Genomic DNA, 22,425 nt, shown 5'->3' with positions numbered 1-22,425 from the left:
TATTGAATATGTCGCTTTTATTTGACATATCCATCTACATAAATTAACATGCCATAGGATTGGCAGCAATATAGAATGTGATTTCTTTAAAAAAAAAAAAGACAAACATAAAAACATAATGATGTAAGGCTTTTCAGCCTTGCACAAAAAAGAGAAAAAGATCTATACATGGCCAAATAAAAATAAATCACTCTTTTAAGAAACGTGACAGATATTTTACCTATGAAGAAAAAGTGACTTTACGTGAGGGATGGTGACAGATAAATGGTCCGAGGGATTCTCTTCTCCTCAACAGCAACTGCTGTCATTTAGGCACAGACCTACAAAAACATTTCCCTCAAACTGGACCACAGATCAGTGCCAAGGATTCTTTTTTTACTCATAAAATATTCAAGATTGCAGGGCCATTTTATGATCTTGTGTTATGTTTCCATAGTGTACAGTGTATCTTTTCCCTGGGAATCTCAATAGTCTCTTCTAATTCCTAGCATTCTTCTCCCAACAACACAGAAAGAAGGAGCGGGAGATGAAGATACTAGAAATTGAAGAGTGTGTTTACCACACATCTTGAAGTTTTGAGTTTGTTCATTCACCCGTTGACTCTGTATGTGAAGGTGTTCCTCAGATGACTCAGTCCTTGCTAAATGAGACTTGAGGGAAGGAACTTTTCATTTCCATCACTCGTCTCCTGCTGGGAGATTCTCTTCGATCCTCTTGATAAACTTCATGCGGATTTCTGTCACATTGTCCCCTCTCAGAGTGTCCTGAGCAAATCTCACATCCACGGCCATCTGGACCTAAATCAGATACATAATCACTTACATTTCTATGCACAGACTGTTTTCCTCTTGGTAAAATTGTTGTACAAATTTGCACAGGGAAATCTATTGACTACTCTATTCTACAACTTTACCTTAAGTGTAAAATGTACAGTGAGTAGGTTGCCCTTACCATCTCCAGGGCTCCTCTGAGGACCCCACACAGCAGGTTGGAGTAGACCAGCGTGCTGTGGTTATCCGGCAGCTCCACAAAGTCTACCAGCGGGTTGTTCTCAAGGATGAGGGAGAATTCATCTCCTGCGGGGCTCCAGTTGGTCACGCTGGGGGTGACTCCCAGGTACATCTTAAATGCAACCTAACAACCACCCCAAGCAGGAGTGAGGAGTGGATAAAAAAGAAAACAAGTGCAGTTTACTCAATCGAAAGCAGTCATTTTTGATTGCACATTTACTTAGCTGATCCTATTCGCACACACCTGATTCCTGATAACTGCTGTCTGTTGCTTCTTGTCCTCTGCAGCATTTTGTTCCTGTGATGTGTGGTGGCATCCTTTCTCACGCATGCACAAATCAAAGTTCGCTCAGGCTAATGAAATTGCAGTCAAAGCAATGAATATATTCACTAGCGCTGGACAGACTTAATATTTTTTCTTATATGTAAAATGGACGCACTCTGGAGCCTTACCCTGACAAAAAAAGTACTTTTAGAAACACTGAAAAAAGAATATTGGCTAATCGCGCCACAACTTCATTAAGTCTTGCCTTCCGAAACAAACCATTCATGATCTAGAAAATCTGTTTTTGAACAAACAACAGACCTCTATTACAGTATATATTTCACTGATGAATGACTCAGGTGGTTTCAGAGTTTAGCTAGAGGTTATGTGATATCCTTAGGCAAGGCTATCATTGCACCTTCCAAACCGCTGTCCCACAGTGGTCCTCCATTTACAGACATAACCCTTCACTTCATGACCAAGAGCCAGTTCCATGAGCTAGTGTGGGGTTACATCTGTGGAATGACTTCCCTAGCAGGCAGCAGTAAAACCTTGAAAACAGCTGGAGTGCTGCTGAACACACAGACAGGACTGAGTGCAGCCTTTAATTGTCTGCCTACATCTTTCTAGCTATCAGACATTAAGGTAGTCTGACTTTTGCGTAACGAGACAAGGATATGTTAAAAGTCGAAGTTTAAAGTACAACATAGAACAACAGTAATACGATCAGCCAGGTGATCAAGTAAATAACAAGACTCCGAACACATTTATATGTACTATAGTAACAAGACTCCGAACACATTTATATGTACTATAGTTGTTTTAGAGCTTAACTAAGAGTACCTGGACAGTAAGGCAGAGAAGGGGTATCACTGAATGTGGATCACCTTTCCGGCAGATGAGATTACATTTCAGTCCACATGTAGGTGAATCCTCACCTTCTAAATAACAAGGGAACTATCACACAAAGCAAAGATGAATGTGATCTTGTTTAGAACTGGGACTTTAAGTTTTTCTGACTGTATTCGGTCACAATTGTCCGTTTTCCATAACGCCTCCCAACATCCTCCCCTTTCGTTTGTGTTTTATCATCAACATCAGTCTCTCTAATCTTTCTTTTTCTGTCGTCTCTCCCTCTCCTTCTCCCTCCCTCCATCTTTGGGAGAAGTCCACGGTCACGCTCGGATTGGCCTGGAAAAGTCTATTACCTTAGCAATGACATCGGCTGTTTCTCGGAAATCCTGACACCTGCCGATGCTGGAGCGTGCCAAGAAGTCCTCGATCAGACGCACACCGATGTTATAACCCCTATGAAAGACAGAGAGAATGAGAGAAAAAGTCATTCTTGCTCTTCATATTAAATTAAAAGTCCTGAGGAAAAATGATAGTAAAGAGAAAAGAAGACAGTTCCAAATGTTTTAAACATTTTTGGGGTCATACACTTGGCAAAGGATGATAGTTATGATTAGAAGATCAAGTCAACTTATCCTAACTACAGAATCTAGAGCCAACTGATGCATCTTGATCCTAACATGATCTGTCTCTGACCACTCAGCTGGCAACTAGCAGACTGAGCAGTGCAGACTCACTGCCTTCTAAGGCCAGGTAAGGCAAGCCTCATCATGACTTAGCTTGGAAAGAGCTTAAGGTTGCTGCACAACCAGACAAGCAAAATACAACCAGTCCAAAGTCCTGTCACCATGACAGGATGTTTTGAATTTTTGAGTTATAAACCCATCAATTTTTCTTAATCTTATTTTAATGGAGAACAGTATTCAGCATTCCAGAGATTTTTTCCCCCTCATAAAAACAATGTTCTTTTCTTCAAACACCCTGTAAGTTATAAAGAAGTTACAAGAGCAAAGGGGAAACACTGACACAGAAGTGTGAGAAATAAAACCTGATTATGTCATCGCTCTGCTCTAGTTTGGGTCAAGGTATATTATGAATAGAATGCAGCAGAATGTCTCTAAGCAGTGTGAAGGTACGAGTTAAAGGGAGACATCCAAGAGGCCAGAAAAAAAAAAATCACTTCTCTTTAGTTGGTTTAACAAGCAAGCGGGAACACAATCTAGCTAATGCACAGAAAGCAAGGTTACATCTTGTAATAGTTCATGTACACTATGTTCAGTACTGTGTGGTCCATTGGTATTGGTATGCTATGGTATGGTTCTGGTATTTTGCTGGACATTTGAAGGTTGTTTGTGATGCATATTATAAATGTGGAAGCCTTGCTGTTACATACTGTACCAATAACACATTCCACCGATGTAGTTATTAAAGAGAATTGCGCTGGCATACACGAAACCTTAGTAATAGGTAATTAGTGCTAAAAAAAGGACCCATGCAATTGATAAAACCAAATTATGCAATAAGAAAATAAAATGTTTTGTGTGCATGAATCAGTTTTAAAAACAAATTTTGTTTGTTTCACACCTGCAAGTCTTAGCACAAATGCTTGTCATCTACACTATGTGTAAACTACAGTTGGGTTTGAACATAGTTAATGACAGCAGATGGAGATACTTACATCTTGTCCAGTTGTTTATTGACTTCCTCGTCATTCTCATAGTCTTTACAGAGCTGGGTGACCAGGGCCCCGTAAGTCAGAGTGAACAGCTCAGAGTTCTACAACAGAAAAAACGACAGGCAAACTATTATGTGGTGATGAAAATTAACTAATAAAAAACATGCATCCTCCTTGTTAAATGTGGAAAACTACTTGGGATAGTCCTTAAATTACCATAATCAAAAATGTACATGTACATCTATAATGACATGACCAGTGGGTAGCAAGTTTTGATACAAACAGGGAATGATCAAATCAGGTAGAAACATCTAAATACCACTACATTTAATTTCTTTTTTCATATCAAAACACCAAGCCACCTTCAAAGATATGCTGAACAAAGCAGTAGGCATCCAGGTAAAATGATGTAACACATAAATAGTTTTCAGTAGCGCCTTGTGGTTTAGGGTTAAGATGATAACAAGGTTCACACTCTTTAAAGTAGTGTAGCCAGTTAACTTGCCTCTCTTAAGTTTATAAAGCATCCTTCATTTTGGCACAGGCCAAGGCTAACATACAATTTCTTCAATTTGGACAGAGGCACAAGATAAGGTTACAGGGTTACTTTCTGCACCAGGAAGTCTAACAAGTCCTGCTATGGACAGCTCCTGGTGCTGAAATGAAGTCTGATAACAGTAATACAAAATACAATGGTTTTAATAAATGATTAAAAAAAAAAACACTATACACTTAAATACTTAATTAAAATAGTGTATAATTATTATACTAGTCTTCACTGCAGCTGTAACTTTAATGCCACCCCCAACAGTGCAAATAAAAACTCACCCATAGCTGAACATGATTAAAGACATATTTGCTATAATCGCATTTATGGATTTCATTTGGAAAATTATATTTTAAAAAGGTGAACGGTCTGGGACAGGACTATGTACAGCTACGGAGCTGCTAACTATTTAGCTAGCTTCTGTGCTACAACGAAATAAACGTTACACTTTCTGGCAAAGCCAGTAATATATTCAACTATGAATAAAATACGTTTTTAACTGGTTCAAATGCTATTTACGTATCTAGCAACACCTGTCAAAAATACATGGCTAACGAGTAACGTTAATTTAGCTCGCAGAGGTGTAACGTTCGTGTAGCCACTTGTTTTGTTAGCATTTTGCTAGCTAGGTTTGGCTGACGTTAATCCTGCGGGAGTCGCCTACCATCTTCTTGCTGTCTGTTGTTCGGTTGGATTGCCTGGACATTGTGGACAGTGTTACAGGCTTAAACAGGTGGCGACTCGATATTAATCCTTTATTTATTTGATTCTGGTTTAGCAGTTATTTCCGTAATCACCAGTTTAGTCACACACTTCCACTAATGCCAAGCTAGCTAGATTAAACCATAAACTTCCGGTCTTATTTTAGTTTAAACGATTTATTGAGAAAATCTAGAGTAATACAAAACACATATATGAAAGGAAACAACGTATTCGAAAAAAACTAAATACACTAACACAAACAAACAAAGTATTGTTGTTATCATGTCCATATAGAGTTAATTTTTTACAGGAGAAACACATTAAACACTTTATTTTGAAGACAAAAGTCATCTAATTTCCGGCATTGCTTTGGTAACTTTACTAACTCCAGTCAGCTGTCACCAACATTTCCTCGGCTATTTCCTCTTTATATATATGGTTTTATCGCCGTCCTGCGTACGGGAGGGGAACACAGGACTACAGCGAGACCTATACTTCTCAAAAACTTCTTATGATTGACCACAAGATGGTAGTATACGTAATATATTGACAGTAATATCGTAAACGACCTGGAATTTTCTTTATAAAGCAGGAAAATATAGCTTTAAAATAGCCTATAGCCCGCAAAAAATTTAATGTAGTGACTATTCAGACTTTTGCAGCTGTGTCAGTGTGTGTGTTTGTGTGTGAGAGAGAGAGAGAAAGAGAGAGAGAGAGAGAGAGAGAGAGAGAGAGAGAGAGAGAGAGAGAGAGAGAGAGAGAGCTGGCTGAAGGAATCAGTATAACAATCAGTGAACGCTAGGTTACAGATGCGCTTTAAGTCGACCTTCCATTACTGTTCATTTTGAAGCTTAGCACTCACATGGTGTTTTCCTCCACGTTACGTCTTGATTAGTATTAGTAGGCTATTAACATAACCCGCATGCTGGTTGGCTGAAAGGCAATCGTCCCATCTTGGTGTAACAAACTCGCCCTGCTTTACAGCGAGGAAGAGAAGGAACGGAAAGCATCGGCTCTGCACACACTGCTTTAATAATAAAATAAGAGAGGCTATTTGACAAAAGCCGGCACTGACTGCAGGGGCTGCGGAGGAGGTGGACGAGTGCAATGATGACGGACAAATCTGTAAAAGACGTTGACAGATACCAGACTGTCCTCAACTCTTTACTGGCGCTGGAAGATAATAAATACTGCGCTGACTGCGAATCAAAAGGTAGGTGATTACCAATTGCTTGTTTACCTGGCTGATCCTGTCCATACCTGCAAATGGCCAGGGCATGAATCGACCCGCTTGCTCATTTACTACGCTAGAAAATGCGGCGTTGCATTCATCATACCTCGACCAATTACGTTGTACTATGATGCAAGACACGGGGCCACATCCTCTCAAGGCTGGAGCATGGCATGCTGCTATATCATGCCAGCTCCCCCAAGTAGGCTAATAGTTCATCCATAATAACCAGGTCGCAACAATTGATCTATTGTAAAGATGTTATGAGGAATCCCTCTCATCTAAGAAGGTTTTTGTTAATAATGACAATTGGACAATATATAACAGGATCAAATGAGTGAATGAGATCATCAGTGAAAAGTACTCCAACTGTTTGGACCCTTGCAAGACACCTGAGGCTCCCTGAACACCAGTATGAAAACCACAGGGCTAGCAGACATAGAGATAGATATCTGACTTTGAGTCACCCTGAACAGACTGTTCCTGCAGTCTGAGTGCAGATGGGGCACAGGTAAGCCTAACTCTTAACAAAAAGGCACAACCATATTTGCACATTATGATGGAATTGTAGGGATGCATTGTGGGTCTGTCATCCCCAGTTATTACTTTTAGTGTAATATGTAGTTACCATGAATAAAGGAGTTGGTTGTAGTGACATCATACTGTCCCTCATGTTTTTTTGTGGGATGTTGGTGTAGTATCCTTCTGCATTCGTTCTAACATGTATTATAGGATTTATATATATATATATATATATATATATATATATATATATATATATATATATATATATGCAGTATATAAGAATTACCACAGCCAGACTCTCAATTGCATGTGTTTGTGCATGTGTATTTACCCTTCTGTCTGTTTGTAGCCTCAATGAGGCCTTGGACTATGTCATCAGCTGTTTGCTGAATCTGTTTTGCCATTCTGGTGGGTAACCACTGTGTTTTGGTCACAAATACGCTGAGTTTGAGACTAAATCAACAAACCGATTCTCCAACATTGTGTCTTCATTTTATTTTAGGCGATAAACTGTCAACAAGTTGATATCTGTGAATATAAAATGCTCAACATTCACGTGCCACTATGGTCTACACAATGGCAGATAAATGCACACAAAACCACTTCACAGAAAAATTCTGTTCTGTTCTGTTCGGTTCAAACCCTGTTGGTAATCTGAGTTTAAGTAAGAAATCAAGATTTTGAGAGACATCAGTGAAAGTTGTAAAAGCAAATCCACTATACATTGTCTGCCCAGTCTTTGGCATGTTTATACCTTGTTTTATGACAGATGCTTCATTTGCTACATTTTTTGTACAAGTTTTCTTGCTTAATTAAAAAACAAAAAGTCAACTTCCCCAAGTTTCATCAAACCTTGCTTCCACACACACACACACACACACACACACACACACACACACACACACACACACACACAGTGCACACAGAGCCAGGGCTGCCATATGTCTTGCTCTTCCCCAGGACAAGATGATTTAAAGGCTTTCAGGCCCTCCCTTGACCCAGGGCCCAAGACAACTGACCCCATGTTCCCCTGCTGTTGGTGGCCCTGTTCACAGTACATAGACAATGGCGAGATACAGTACAGTACTTAGTTGAGTTGAGATGAAATGTGATTTCAAGGTCTTGGTTGTATTCAAACCGTAGACGTCACCAGGATACCGTGAACGCAACGTTTTACAAAACAAGGTTTTGTTCCAGAGCATATGGCCTTTGGATGGTATTTTTTTGAAATAAGATATAAATAGGACTGCAGCCACTGTTTAGACTTCAGGCGAACGCACTTGTGACTGTTCAGAAGTCAATTAAAAAAAGAACACTGTGATCAGACCCATGCAACTCATCTAAAGATGTGACTGTTCTAAGACTAGACTACAGTCAACAAAAGCAGAGGAAAACAAATAAGGCGTTATATTTGCATTTGAGAAGCAGTGGACTTTTCTGGACCAAATCAGGGACATGTGGAGAGAGAAATTTAATTTGTTGTCTTTGATTTGATATCTGTTACATCTCTTTTTTATTTTCTCACATACTCAAGCATGCCAGTGCATCGGTTCTTTGATTGGCGTGACTTCACTGTGCAACAGACTGATCTAATTAGACTGCAGATGAGATTAGGGGTTAGGGGAGAAAATAGACACACACACCAAGCATGCTGAAGCTCTGGCTTTAATCTTAAAAAGGGATATTTCTTTCTTTCTTACTAAAATCCAAAGCATGTTTTCTGTCAAGTATGTGAACAAATATGTTCCGCATTTAATCTTTTAACCATTTAAGAACATATATGGCTCCATAGGGATTGAAAGGTCACACATCACTCTCATTTCACACCTTTTCCCCCATGTAACTGTGTTTATAAGATGACACTGTAATGTAGGTAGATGCTTTAAAGGGGTATTATACCTCCTACCTGATTAGCACTTTTCCTAAAATCTATAAGTGTTACTCTTCTGCATTAGAGAACAAGCACATGCAGGCTTTTGACCATATGGCTTGTGATGAAGGTTGGTCTAATCTTGTTTGGTTTGACATAGATTATTGTGCGTTTATCACCTTCCTCCCTCTGGATGATTGAAGAGGAAGTGAGTGAGATGTGTGGAGCCAAGTGCATGCTTACACCAGCAGATGAAAACCCACAAAAACACATTAACGATGCTATTTGGTCATCCCTATCTATGCTTACTGTACAGACACTGCAGCAATTAAATATTATCTCTGCTTTTTGACTGCAGTTTACGGCTGCCCAACTTCCTTTCTCTCTTTTTCTCTGTACCGCATTACATACTGTATTATTTGTTTTTTTATCACTTCCTCACAACGTGACACTTCTACTGTAAATCCTCAATACTGCCAGGAAATAATGAAGTGACAGGGGAGCGGGGGTGAGGAAGGTGCATAATGTAGTCAACATTTCTACCTCTGGCTTCAGTCTCAAGGGATTGCATGTGTTTGTGTGTGTGTGTGTGTGTGTGTGTGTGTGTGTTTGCATAAAAGCCTCACCTCCTTTATTGTCTCCATTGTACTTGTGTTTACTTACACACCAGGCCACGGTTGCCATGGAGATATCACCTGGTGATATCATGCCATATCCCTCCACCACCACCTAGCCCCCATCCCTTACCCTTTACTATCATCCAATCAGACGCCAGCGGGGATTTCCTTTGAAACAAGGAGGTGATTGGCTGTTTGTGTCCCCTGGCTGGCATAGAGCTCAGAGTCTCACAGTACCAGGGTGGCACAGAGTCTATACACTGCCATGGCCAGATTGCTCGGGCCCATGGGCAAAAATAATAACATTCTGGGTCCCATATTCCCAAACAAAGTTACAAAGTAATCAAATGACCCCTTTTGTGTCAACAGCATTATCTTTCAAGTGAAAAATAGAGACTGAAGATGAGTTTAAATAGGCTACAGTACTGTATCCATTTTCCAACTACATACAGAGAGGACAAACGCTAGTATCAGTAATAGGATGAAATCAAGCATAAATTCAAGTCTAAAAATGTGTTTTGAGAAGAATCTAAAGCTTACTGTGATGGGGTGCTTACTCATCTTTTGATGTATAACTCATTCAAACTTTAATGACTCACCTGCAGGATCACAGTTGTGTCACTTGCATTCTCACACAGATGGTGGGTGTGCATTAATTAAATTATCAATAGGGGTCCATCTGCTTAGCTCAGACTGGGACTGGGTCACTGGATGGCCTCAGGTTTTTTGGATTGGTTTAGTTGCTGAGGTGCTGGAGGATAAGATGAGTGTCCATATACATGAGTGTGTGTTTATGTGGTGGCGTAGGAGGGCGTAGGATCCACTGATGACTGAGGCTCTGTGAGATTACTGTAACTGGACGTGTGCAGACGTGTGCAGAAAGTACCATTTATCCTTGTGGGATATAGGCTAATGAGCAATATGCACCTGCTTGTATATGTGTGTGTGTGTGTGTGTGTGTGTGTGTGCATGTGTACATACATGTGTTTGCGTGTGACAACATGTGCACTTCTGTGTTTTACTATAGATGTGTGTCAGAAAAGCACTCCTCGGAAGGAAGATGTAATATGTGTATGTTTATGTATGATTCTGTTATTTTGTTTAGTTTATTTGACCAGAGAAGGAGGACATCACATACAACTACAAAAAAGACACAATAGTGTCCAAGACTTATTTCAATAGTAGTCCTGGGTAACAATGATGCCAGAGTCTAGGTGACCAAGTAACCAACACAATATCCATTTGCTGGCACCACAGAACCTTAATGAACAGGTTGCGTGTTGGTATTTGAGATATTTAAGGGCGCTTCTGTTATAAATCTTACCACATAACAAGTTAAGCTGTTGGACCTGTTGGAATTGTTGTTTTTTTTCCTCCAGAACATGTGTAGATAGTAAAAGCAACTCAGCAGCAGGAGAATTGGGCAATAGAGTCTTGACCTTATTTATCAATTAAATTAGCCTTTCAAGCCAAAAACCTAGTTCTGTTGTTTTACCCCAAGGTCTTTAATGCTATGCTGTGTGTGTGTGTGTGTGTGTGTGTGTGTGTGTGTGTGTGTGTGTGTGTGTGTGTGTGTGTGTGTGTGTGTAAATATTGTAAATGCATCATGGTGGTTTGTATCGTTCTATTTCCATATTTAAAATGATTAATATCCTCATAAGATTGATAAATGAGAGGAATTTTTCCCAGTTTAGAGTTACCTTCCAAGCAGCCATTGATTTCCATTTATTTTTGTATGGTATGAAAATCTATTAGCAGGCTCTTGTGTTGTATAATTCTTCATCTTGAACAGTCTGTAAAGAAGTCTGTATTATTTTTTGACAAAGTTACATCATCATTATGAGGTGTGGAAGTTCACTGTTGCAATTTCTAGTTTTACCACACAATATAACATTGACTAAAATGTATGCTATGTAGACTTATACAAGTCAAGTCAACTTTTTTTATATAGCCAAGAGTGTACTAATGAATGGGAATCAATGGCAACCTTGAAGCTAAATGAAATATATTTAAAATGTGACTGAAATACTACAGCATGCATTCAAATGTAAATTATACACGTGTAACTTGCAGTTACACCAGTGTGGCCCTTTGAATTTAACATTTTATTTAAGGAAATGATTAAAGTAAGAAGTATACTTTAGAAAGAAACATTGAAGGGTTACAAAATAAATGTAGCCAGTAAAGGTGCTCACAAGTGTGCATGTGTGTGTGGGTGTGTGACAGAGAGGTTCATTATAGATCTCTGTTTGCACTTGCTCGCTGCCTGTCATACCCCCTGTACATCCCAGCAGGATATCAAACAGCTAAAGTCCATCATTTGATGACTATAAAAATCCCCTCTTGTTTGTCTCTGTTTTTGGCTCTTGCCCTGGCTCTGCTTTCTCCTCCCCTGATGTGCTTCAAGCTGCATGTTTGACAACCACAACCATACTCATTTTTTTGCCAGGATGATTCATCTATCTCCTATGCAACCCTTTTACTTTTAGGTTGTTTGCCCTATAAAAACTGTGGACAGATTTATTAGACAAACCTCAATTATAAAAAGAGTGTGTTTGTTCTTTGATTGCAAAAAGAATAGTGGCTGTTATTAACTCACTGCTGTTACTCAAACTGTGATGAAAAGTACACTGCAATGCACAAACTGTAACACAGAGAATTGCGTTTGTAGAGATTGTTTGTTGAATCTTGCCTTCCTTTTTTTAGAAGTCTATTCCTCCTACTCTCTCGCTACTATATCTGTTCAAAGTACCTGGAGGTGTGCGTTGTTGCTGGACACACATGCTGTATATGGGTTCTTACTCAAGCACTGCATTGATTAGAACCAAACAGGGCTACTGTGGTGCAGTGTGCAGGTGTGGTTCACTTTAAATAACTAACCTTCAACTCTGTCCTGCTCCTTCTTCCTTCTCGGTACACTCGCATAGACACCTGAGCACAATGACTCCAAACATTATAAGCAGATCAAACGTACACTGGACACATGAACACACATGGTTTGGAAAGAAATATGCAGTGTGTAATTTCATGGTCCATCCAATAGTTTCGGAGACATTTCAGTCAAAACTACAAAGGTCAACCTCATGGTGGCGCTAGAGAAAAAGGTCAAGGAATCACAAAAGTCATAAGGATACATCGTCTGAGAACTCTGAATATCTTTACCAAAATTGTATGGCAGTCTATCTAACAGTTTTTGAGCTGTTTCGCTAAAAACTCAATATGTCCAAAAGGCAGTGGATCATCAAAGTCAAAGGGATTCATCTTCTGGGCACCCTGGGTATACCAAATCCAATAGCGATGGAGATATTTCAGTCTGGACCAAAGCAGTGGATCAACAGACCAACACTGCCACCCCTAGAGCCACACCACTAGCCTTGCTCAAAAGAGATACAAATTCAGTACAATATGCATGCTCACAAAAAAAGCAATTGGGTGAAATCCCAGAAAGTGAGGGTGGAGAATGTTATAGAAAGGGAGAATTAGAACTGTGAGCATGAGATATGGAGGGACAGGGGAGATGAGGAGGGAGGCAGCGGTGGTGAATGAGAGAGATAAGAAATGGCGGCCAGGACACAGAGGAGCATTAGAATGAAGGATGAGAAGGACAAAATAATTCCAGTGTCCAAGGAGTTCAACACAATTGACAATCTCTCCCTTATTCTCTCTGTCAGTGCCAATGTTTACAGCAGTTAACAGGCTTTGCAGAGTAATTCTACTATTATTAGACTGCATGACAGCTAATGCTGCAGCCAGGCGGTCAGGGTGATGGACATATTCTGTCTGTCTGGTGACCCTCTGTTGTTGTTGTTTGCTCTCTCTACTTTTGTTTGCATTTTTGCCCATTAAAAGCTTTCATTTTCCTTATTTGAAAATGTAGCCTGCAAACTAGGCAACCCAGAAATAAATTTTTATTTTTTTTATTTTATTTTATTTATTTATAAAGGACAACACACATTAATCAACATTTCTGTAAATGCGCCAGTGTTAGCCAGCTGGCTAATTTTCAACTGTAGTCCTTTGGCCAGATGATTTTAGACCAGAGCAGCAGGAAGCAGCAAGATATTAGTACAGGTTAATCTATACAGACAGAAGTCAACGAGACATTAGTACAGATTAAACTACACAGACAAAAGTCAACAAGACACCATACAGACAGATAAAACAACAGAAAAGCTTTCTCAGTTTGCCATACAGTGCCACAGGAAGCATCAAAACCCCAGCACAGCTACACATCAAACAGTATCCACCTTCAGTATAAGAAGCCATGCAAACAGCAGAACACATTCAAGTAACATAGACCTAACCCATCTTCTAACACCGCTCAACCATGCAAAGCCGTAACAGCAGTAATGACATGATGATACTAGGCTACGTCATCGTTAGGTATGCATTAATATAGCACTGATTGGTAAGATGGTAAAATATTTAAAATACAATTTGATTTTTGAAAATACAGAGCCAGTCCTATGATTTCCTTCTAATGATGCAAACTTTTTTAGCATGCATAGTTCAGGATACAACCAAGACAAGGGGCTATTACAGTATTTGACTCTGTACCCAGACACAGTGTTTCCCCAGCTGCCGTAAACAGGAAGGCATTGCATGTTTTCTATTCTGAAACTTTACTTCCTCTTTCCTTTGCATAGAATGGCATTTCTTTAACACTGAACAATGACTTTGCCAGACAGAAGAGGCCAATGAGAAATCCAAATCGAAAAGCTGCTCTTCCATCTAGTGGTGTAAAAGCCATAGTGCATCAACTTGTAGCAAGGTTGCAAGCAAGGACTCAGGAACAGGAACAGGAGATGAGCAGAGAGGCAGAGGGTAGTTTAGCCAACTAGAGTGAGTGAAGGGAGGGGGGAGCAGAAAGAGATGGAGGAAAGAGAAGAGGAGGAGGGGCAAGACGAGAGGGAAATGTAAGATGAGATGGGGAGAGTATTCTCTTTGAAGCTGACTGTATTCTCTGAAGAGGATGGTTGCATAATTTGAGTAGAAAAATAGCCTGACAGTGTTGTTTTTATTTCCCCCCTCTTAGAGTTGTCTGTAAAGGCAAAGATCCCTGACAGCGAGGCATGATATAAAGCTTAAACCTATAAAAGCACTGGGGTGAATATGGGGCACACAACACAAAAATGTATTAAGATTGATATGGCAGCAAGATGGACAACATGTCCCACTCAGAATACCACACGCCCACACACACAGGCTCATGACTAAATATGTAATCATCCCTGCAGGTATCCAGAGTGTGCGTGATCGCTTGTGTGTGTGCGTGTTTGTGTTACTTTCTACTCCCCCTCTCTCCGCTCAGTCTCAGTTATGTAGGCTAACTCTCCTACTGGATCCTATTATGTGTCAGGACACCAAATGACTTACATTGGATTAATCAAGTTCCCAGCTGAATTCAAACTCATAATTGAATTTCAGGCTTGTCTCTCTATAATTGGACTCAAAATAATCAGAGTTTTTGCTCATCATTCTTCACCCAATCCTCTCTCTTGCTTACTCTGCCTGTCTGTTATACTTCTAGACCCTTAAACACTACCTTTCTCTCTCTGCCAGGTCCAAGATGGTCGTCCTGGAATTTGGGCATCTTCATCTGTATCCGCTGTGCTGGTATCCATCGAAACCTGGGGGTCCACATATCCAAGGTTAAGTCTGTCAATCTGGACCAGTGGACACAGGAGCAGGTCCAGGTCAGAGACCACACTACAGATCCAAACATCAAGATGGGGACATTTGTTACATGTGTGACATACAGGAAATGGTTTTCCCACAAAATATTAATGTGATAAGATAAGATAGAATTTATTGATCCCGCAATGGGGAAATTCACTCGTCACAGCAGCTCAATGTAACATAAATAAATATAAATAGGATAGGAAAATACACAAAGAATGAAATAGGAAATAGGAAAATAAGAAGAGAGTAATAATGGTAGTATGTAAACCATAAACACTTCTTTTATACACAGGTGGGGAGAATATATATACAGATGAATGTGAAATGGCATATTGCACATGTCACAGTAGGAGGCACAGAGTAATAAACAAATAACTATACATAGTGCAGAATATTTTTAAGTGTTGGCTCATGTTATTGTATTAAAGATACAGTACATGATAACTGAGTTCACATATAATTGATCTGGTCTGTTGAAAAGTATAACAACCAACCCAAGCCCAAAACCAAGAACATTTAAAATAAATGGCATACATCCCACAATGACGACAGGGGTATTCACCAATGCTGGGGTACAAAAATGTAGTTTTAATTTAGTAATCTCGTAGAAACAGTGTACAGCTCTTGAAATAACGAGTGACATGCGACACACTTATAGGCAATACCAAGTTATGTTTTTTGGATTGTCTACAATGTAGGTGCTGTTTCTTAGTATTAGATGAAGTACAATAAAAACATATACTTCAGGCCGTTATTAGGTAAGGTGCCCAAACAGAAAAGCTGCTATAGAGATGTATTTGTTATAGAGGAGAACCCTGACTAGTTTTATTGTCTTAATGAGTATAACTTATTTCTCCTTTCCTCTAAAATGCCCAATTGTTACTCCCTTGTATCCTATGTTTTCTTCCACTGTGCCTGCATTTAAGGGCAAGTAGGAGCCAGGAATTTTAATTGGTACCTGAATTATACAATGAAAATACACTGTTAATAGCAGGCTGTTTTATAAATAGACTTCTTGTCCAACAGTATTATAGTAAAACCTTGGGTCAGAAATGACGAGTTATTGGGTTATTACTTCTATTTCTGACTACAGGATACATTTGTCGAAAACATCCAGTACATAACAATTCTGGTTGCTGCAACTGTGTCTGGGATTTTTAATGATAAACTTGCATGTGCAGTCGAGGAAGTAGACACTTTCTCATTAGCATTCAGCTCATCTTGTCTGGGTCTGATAGACAAGACAGTCAGCATTATGCTTTCCAGTGTGATCATTTTCCTATAGTCAGCGTCTTTATTTTTCTCTTTTCTCTACGTCCACAATAAGAATTCAAACTGTTTTATTAGCAGGACTCCCCCACATGCAATATGATTCGTACCCTGGGTATCTTTCCTTTATTAGACTGCTTAACAATGTAATAATGTTTGTCGTGTTTCGGTGTCACCAGTGTGTTCAGGAGATGGGAAATGCCAAAGCCAAACGTCTCTACGAGGCATTCTTACCTGAGTGTTTTCAGCGCCCCGAGACAGACCAGTCTGCAGAGAGCTTCATCAGGGACAAGTATGACAAGAAGAAGTACATGGATAAGGTCATTGACATCCAGATGCTCAGGGTCAGTCCACAGAAACAAAAACGTGTTGCTTGCATCTTAAAGGTGCTGTAGGTAGGATTGCGAAGATCTGGGATTTAGCCCAAAAATTTGAACATCAACTTCTCAGTCCCTCCCTACTTTCTGCTAAAGCCCAAAACAGTCTCCTAAGCCCCTCCCCCCACAAGGGAGAATGAATGTGTGTGCATGAGCTGTGATTGACACGCAGTTAGACACCCCCCCTGGCCCTGATTGGTGCATCTGAACAGGGAGCTAGAGGAGCCGGATTTTTTTTTTTAATTACCTGCTTCATGTAGTTCTACTGGAACATAGGGTCTGTTTCAGCAAATTTGACAGAAAGTTAGTTTTATAAGTCTTACCTACTGCACCTTTAAACAGCATAAGCAGAAAAAAACTAACACACTTTCATCTACTACCGTCACAATACTCTTAAGCAAAGCCATTCCACCTGAAGTGTCTGCTTGCTCAACGAAACCATCTGTTTTTCTCCCTGTATAGAAAGAAAAGAGCTGTGAAAACATACCTAAAGAACCAGTTGTGTTTGAGAAGATGAAATTGGTAAGTACTGGCTGTATCACAGAGAACTGATCTTGTCTTTAAATTGTTTGATTGTTAACATTTAGCTAATGCTCTTATGGAAAGTGAGTGAGTGCAGCATTAGATTGAGCTAAAGAGTGCTAGGAGAGGAAGATTAGGAGCTTAAGAAAGAGGAAAAAGGGCGTCAGTCAGTGAGGAGAAGGTGACAAGAGGAAGTACATCTTGAGGAGAGGAATTTTCAGCCAGCAGGGGGAATTTGGGAGTAACTTTGCTGTTCTGACAAAAGTGGGAAGGTCATTTCACCACCAGGGAGTCTGGAGAAAAAGGATTCTGAATTCAAGCTCATATGTCGATGCAAACATATTGCATTACTTGTATCGACTTTCTCTGTTGTGACAGAAAAAAACCATCAGTCCCAAGACAGATTCCCAGTCTGTTACAGATCTGCTCGGATTAGGTATTGCACCTCACACACATGCACACACTAACACCCATTTACAGCATAGAGAGAATAGAAAGAAATAGAAATAGACGGGTTATACTTGAATCGTGAATAATGTTAAATATTTATAACCATGCTTCCATCTACCCTCTATTAGATGCCCCTGTTGCAAGTCCTGTAGTGTCTAATGGTGGAGGATGTGTTCCAGACAGTAATAAGAGCCCAGCGGTGTCCAATCCAGCTCTGGCACACTCTGCACTGGATCTCTTCAGCTCCCTGCCAGCAGCCTCCTCTGCTTCCTTCACTAAAACCACGGTAACACGCTGCACATACTGTACACTGTCTGCTTTCCGAAGAATGCTTATGTTCATAGCCATGCCAGCGGTTTGGCTCTAGGGATGGCAATCTCAGTCTGTCCATCACTTTGATCCAGACTGAAATATTTCAACAACTTAAGGATGGATTTCCGTAAAAGTTTGTACAGACATTCATGGTCCGAAAAGGAGGAATCCTACTGTTAGCATCTACTGATGATAACCTTCTCCTACCTTCTGTCTGTCTCTCTATCATTGCCACCTTGTCATTCTTTCTCTCCAGCCTGTTTCCAGCTCCATGCATCAGAGCAGAGTGACTGCCTCGGTGCCTGAAAACCTCAGTCTGTTCCTGGATCCGGCACCCAAAGCAGAGGAGGCCACTGTCAAGAAACTGTCCAAGGACTCTATTCTCTCTCTGTACGCCTCTACCCCCTCAGTGCACACCAGCAGTATGGCTACTCACGGTGAGAACTGGAGAACCTTCTCTCAGATGTTGTCGTCTCCATGTGTCTTAATTTACTAATGTGTGACTTAGTTTCATCAAAGAGACTAGAGAAAATATTAATAGCTTACCAATTGCCAATATGGCCGCTTTTCATCTGTGATTATTTTCAGCAGGGTTGTACTTGAACCAAATAGGATACCCGACACACCCGTACGGATCGTACCATTCCTTAGCCCAGGCAGGTGGCATGGGAGGCACCATGATGACATCACAGATGGCCATGATGGGACAGCAACAGAGCGGCCCGATTAGAGCTCAACAGAGCGGCATGATGGGACAGCAGAATGGCTTAATGGGTGCCACGGGTGCCATGGCTCAGCCTAGTGGCGTTATGGCATCACCCTACATGACAGGAATGACCCAGGGCATGATGGGACAGCAGCAAAGCGGAATGATGGTTCAGCAGCAGAGTGGCATTATGGGACAGCAGCAGAGTGGCATCATGGGACAGCAGCAGAGTGGGATGATGGGACAACAGCAGGTTGGAGGCTTACCTCATCAGCAGGTGTACGGAGTGCAACATGCCCAGCAGCTACAGTGGAACATTACTCAGGTGTGTGTGTGTGTGTGTGTGTGATTGTAAATATTGTAAATGCATCACAGTGGTTTATATCGTTCTATTTCCATATTTAAATGTGTGTGTGTGTGTGTGTGTGTGTGTGTGTGTGTGTGTGTGTGTGTGTGTGTGTGTGTCTGTGTCTGTGTCTGTGTCTGTGTGTGTTTTGGACCATATGAATTTTGAAGGTAGTAAACGTTCTGTAATAACAAAGTGTGTTTTGTGGCTTTCAGGTGACTCAGCACATGGCCGGCATGAATCTCTACAACACCAACGGCATGATGAGATACAGCAGTCAACAAATGGGAGGCTCGACAACTCCAAGCTCAGCGCACATGACAGCACACGTTTGGAAATGATCTCATCTATCCAGAAAGTGATTTAACGCCAATAACCCACAAAAGAGAGGGGAACTGAGTTGTAGGAATCGGTGGATCACACTCTCCAGGAGGACATTTTCTAATGCAAGGGAGGAGGAGAATGAGGAGGAGACAGATGTAAAGAAAAATAGGGTTTGGGAAACCATTACTACCTCTCTTTCTCTCTCCAGTCTGCCCATGCTTCCTCTTCTTGTCCCATACATTGCCATGTTTTGCATATTCCCATGCTTGCCTTCAGGACACTTTGGTATGATGTCCAAGACAACAGGGTTCAGAGGTTCACTGGTTAGGACTACACATCTACACATCTTTCCTACCTGCCTGTATGTGAGATTGTGTGCGCCATAAAGACAAAATGGATTTTTTTTATTACATACATTTGCTGTATGTAGGTGTCAACTAACTGCTTCACCTAAAAGAACAGTTTGGTTTTTGGAGAACATTGTTTTTCTTACTTGATCAGAATCAGCGCAGCTTTAACTCAATTGGTTGATGTGCTTCAATATTGATGTTTATTTGAACAATACGCATTTACCATAAAAAGAGAAAAACATATCTTGTTGCAAGAATAATGGGTTAATGTTTTGTAATTTGTTAAATAGTATAACATGTTGGGAAATATTCGTATTTGATGTTTTGCTAAGTGTTAAATGAGTAGGTCAATACCACTCTTATGTCTGTACGTCAAATATGAGGCTACCACCAGCAGCTGGTTAGCTTAGCATAAATACTAGAAAAAAGACTGACTTTGTATGTATTTAACAAATGAAATATAATGTGTTAATCAGCGAGCTTTAGATGTGCTGGTTGACACTTTGGACAGAGACAGGCTAGCTGTTTCCACCTGTTTCTAGTCTTTGTGCTAAGCTATCTGGCTGCTGCCGTTAGCGTACCATGCAGACGTGAGAGTGCTATCAATTTTCTCATGTAACTCTTGGCAAGAACGTGAATTAGCGTTCAGCTAAGATTTTGGTTCATGTTAAACCAAAATCTTTTAACCCATAACAATGTTTCTTAAATAGTTCACATCAGAATCCGATAATAAGCTTAATTTGAGCCGCAACCGTATTTGTGAAGGAGCAACTAAAAATGTTTTTCCAGCCAGCTTTTAAGCGCACAAGGGTTAAGAGTTTGATAGCTTAAAGGTTTCAGTCGACAAATCGTTTTAAATTATAGTTCCCTTCTTGTTTGAAGGAAAATCAAGCTAGGCTAGGCTATGCTAACTTAGTCTGTTAATTTATCACCTTCAAGTACCTAAGTTGTAAAATCTTACAAACAACAATGTATCCCCTTCCTAAATACAACAATATTTAAATTTAAGAAATCCCTTTACGTGTTGATAAGTTCCTAGATCCTCACTGTCTCACAAGTTAAAGCAGCAACACAACCTACGTAAACCTTATTTATGATGTCTTCTACTCAATTTACACAGGGCTTCTTTTAGATTCAATATCTAATAAGTGTCAAAGGTCCTAAACTGGATTTTGGGAGACCAAAGATCAACGCTAGCTTTATTATGGTTGTACAGTATGCCAATGCTTTGTTACATCTGTGTAGACACTTAGCTAGTGATCAGTAAAACATTCAACACTCCTTTAACAGTATGTTCTGTCAAACCTGCTCTTACACAATGAACATTTGGGCATATCAATTCACTGTGCTATTTCCGGTGGGACATTTAACAAGTCACTTGCATGCACGTAAATGTTGAGGTAACACTCACACACCTCGAGTTAATCTACCTTGTACAATAGAGGCCTCAAATAATGTTGAATGTCTGTAAATAAGAGATAAGTAGAGAGAAAGGGAGAGAGAGAGAGAGAGAGAGAGAGAGAGAGAGAGAGAGAGAGAGAGAGAGAGATGGGGACAAAGAGTCAAAAGAAAAGCTTTAAGGTACAGATCAGCCATGTTTCAGATTGTTCCACTGAATTGCATGAAGAGAATGTTTATCTAGCTCTGATTGTATGTACTGTATGTTTATCAAGATACCTGAATGTGTCTCTCTGAATGTTAATCTCTCTACATGTCGATCGCTCTACGACCAAGACACAACAAAATGTCTCAATGAATGTGCGTCCTGAATGTGTTTCGCAAATGTACCAACTCGTTTTGAATATGCACACCTGAGTATTGTTGGGGTGTGCTTGTTTTTGATATTCTACGACTCTGTCGAGCAATGTACACGTCGTGTCTTTGGAATGTTCTGTCGTCCTGTCCGTTTTTGGAGAATTGTTAAATTCCAACCAATGTTTTTTTAAATATCTTACTGTCAAATTAACAGCAAACTGTGACCAGACTGACACATTTTCAGGTCACTCGGGGGCGTTTACAGTTTGGCCAAATCACATTGTGAAGCAAAAAGCGATTGTACGCCCACAATCTGTCACCTCTCAATGTTTAAGTGAACCCTTCCACACCTCTCCTACACAAGCCATCTCTCTCTGTGTCCTGATTTTCTCTGGAAGTGTTCTAAATATGTCCATTCTTATAAATGCATGAAGCCATTAGTGTAAATAATCTGTCTTTGTTTTTTGTTTTTCTTCGTAGAAACACTTAGGTGTTAAGTTGACACTTTGACTGTGAGGCATAAGAGTTAAAAGAGAAATACATTACCATACTCTGCCATAATAAGATTCATATTAACTGCTGCCAATAAACAAGCAGTACAGCCTTTCACAACTCAGATAACCCGTCTATTTCTTCCAGGTATTTCTTTCAATTTGAGCTAATTTGGTGGCAGTTGAGGCAACAGTTTGACAGCAGCAGACACTTTCTCAGCTGAGAGCAATATCACCATCTGGGCAGTGTAACAGCAGATCTGTCAGCTATAGTGAAGAAAAGTTTCTGGAAAAAGCAGTAAAAATCCATCTCTGTGGGTGATAAGGCCTCATCTGAGCGTTTTCATTTGTGATTATCTTTTAACTTTAGTTTGTTTGTAATCAGTTACTTTTTTTTTTGGTCTGGTATATATTTTCTGTGAAATAAGAGCAAATAAAAGGAATGTATCTTTTCACTTGTCAATCAAGATATTGTGTACTTTATTCTTTATCAGAATATCTCTGTATATTATGTCCCTTAAACAAGATTAACGTACTTTATGTTAGT

The 22,425-nt window shown here is 40.0% G+C and overlaps 3 protein-coding genes across 8 annotated transcripts in view; 1 reads left to right on the top strand and 2 right to left on the bottom strand.

Annotated features, from left to right (window-relative positions):
- Window positions 1–377: 377 nt before the first annotated feature.
- Window positions 378–6,380, bottom strand: trappc3 (trafficking protein particle complex 3). Of its 3 annotated transcripts, none has more exons than XM_031323362.2 (5): window positions 6,292–6,380; window positions 3,806–3,903; window positions 2,484–2,583; window positions 952–1,134; window positions 378–797 (listed from the first exon to the last, which is right to left on the bottom strand). In XM_031323362.2, exons 1-5 carry the CDS (start codon window positions 6,328–6,330, stop codon window positions 678–680), a joined length of 540 nt encoding a protein of 179 aa, XP_031179222.1. In that variant the 5' UTR covers window positions 6,331–6,380; the 3' UTR covers window positions 378–677. The 3 variants fall into 3 exon arrangements, with proteins under 3 accessions (XP_031179222.1, XP_031179224.1, XP_031179221.1); XM_031323364.2 differs by lacking the exon at window positions 6,292–6,380 and adding an exon at window positions 5,914–5,938; XM_031323361.2 differs by lacking the exon at window positions 6,292–6,380 and adding an exon at window positions 5,014–5,215.
- smap2 (small ArfGAP2) lies at window positions 6,015–22,345 on the top strand. 4 transcript variants are annotated; one of them, XM_031323358.2, is made up of 9 exons: window positions 6,015–6,264; window positions 14,857–14,990; window positions 16,425–16,589; window positions 17,085–17,144; window positions 17,523–17,580; window positions 17,723–17,880; window positions 18,163–18,343; window positions 18,519–18,937; window positions 19,174–22,341. In XM_031323358.2, the coding sequence occupies exons 1-9, from the start codon at window positions 6,159–6,161 to the stop codon at window positions 19,297–19,299; spliced, it is 1,407 nt and encodes a 468-aa protein (XP_031179218.1). In that variant the 5' UTR covers window positions 6,015–6,158; the 3' UTR covers window positions 19,300–22,341. The 4 variants fall into 4 exon arrangements, with proteins under 4 accessions (XP_031179218.1, XP_031179217.1, XP_031179216.1 ...); XM_031323357.2 differs by having other exon boundaries at window positions 18,498–18,937; XM_031323356.2 differs by having other exon boundaries at window positions 18,495–18,937.
- The window catches only part of rims3 (regulating synaptic membrane exocytosis 3), a 54,562-nt gene continuing 51,177 nt past the window's right edge, over window positions 19,041–22,425 (bottom strand). Inside the window, exon 8 of the transcript XR_004109098.2 lies at window positions 19,041–19,077. The gene's annotated coding sequence lies outside the window, so the exon portion shown is untranslated. The remainder of the gene's footprint in view (window positions 19,078–22,425) is intronic.

The sequence above is a fragment of the Sander lucioperca genome, chromosome 16 (genome assembly GCF_008315115.2).
Source record: "Sander lucioperca isolate FBNREF2018 chromosome 16, SLUC_FBN_1.2, whole genome shotgun sequence".
In the NCBI taxonomy this organism is placed as follows: domain Eukaryota; kingdom Metazoa; phylum Chordata; class Actinopteri; order Perciformes; family Percidae; genus Sander; species Sander lucioperca.
The sequence above is the reverse complement of the archived record's forward strand: the minus strand, read 5'-3'. Positions and strand labels throughout refer to the sequence as shown.

Excerpts from the sequence above, each read along its gene's own strand:
- trappc3 (XM_031323361.2), bottom strand. The coding sequence starts at position 5,055 with ATGTCCAGGCAATCCAACCGAACAACAGACAGCAAGAAGATG. Across the intron at positions 2,584-3,805 it reads AATAAACAACTGGACAAGAT|GGGTTATAACATCGGTGTGC; the intron begins GTAAGTATCTCC and ends TGTCTTTCATAG. Across the intron at positions 798-951 it reads TCAGAGGAGCCCTGGAGATG|GTCCAGATGGCCGTGGATGT; the intron begins GTAAGGGCAACC and ends TATCTGATTTAG.
- smap2 (XM_031323356.2), top strand. The coding sequence starts at position 6,159 with ATGATGACGGACAAATCTGTAAAAGACGTTGACAGATACCAGACTGTC. Across the intron at positions 16,590-17,084 it reads TTGACATCCAGATGCTCAGG|AAAGAAAAGAGCTGTGAAAA; the intron begins GTCAGTCCACAG and ends CTCCCTGTATAG. Across the intron at positions 18,938-19,173 it reads TACAGTGGAACATTACTCAG|GTGACTCAGCACATGGCCGG; the intron begins GTGTGTGTGTGT and ends TGTGGCTTTCAG.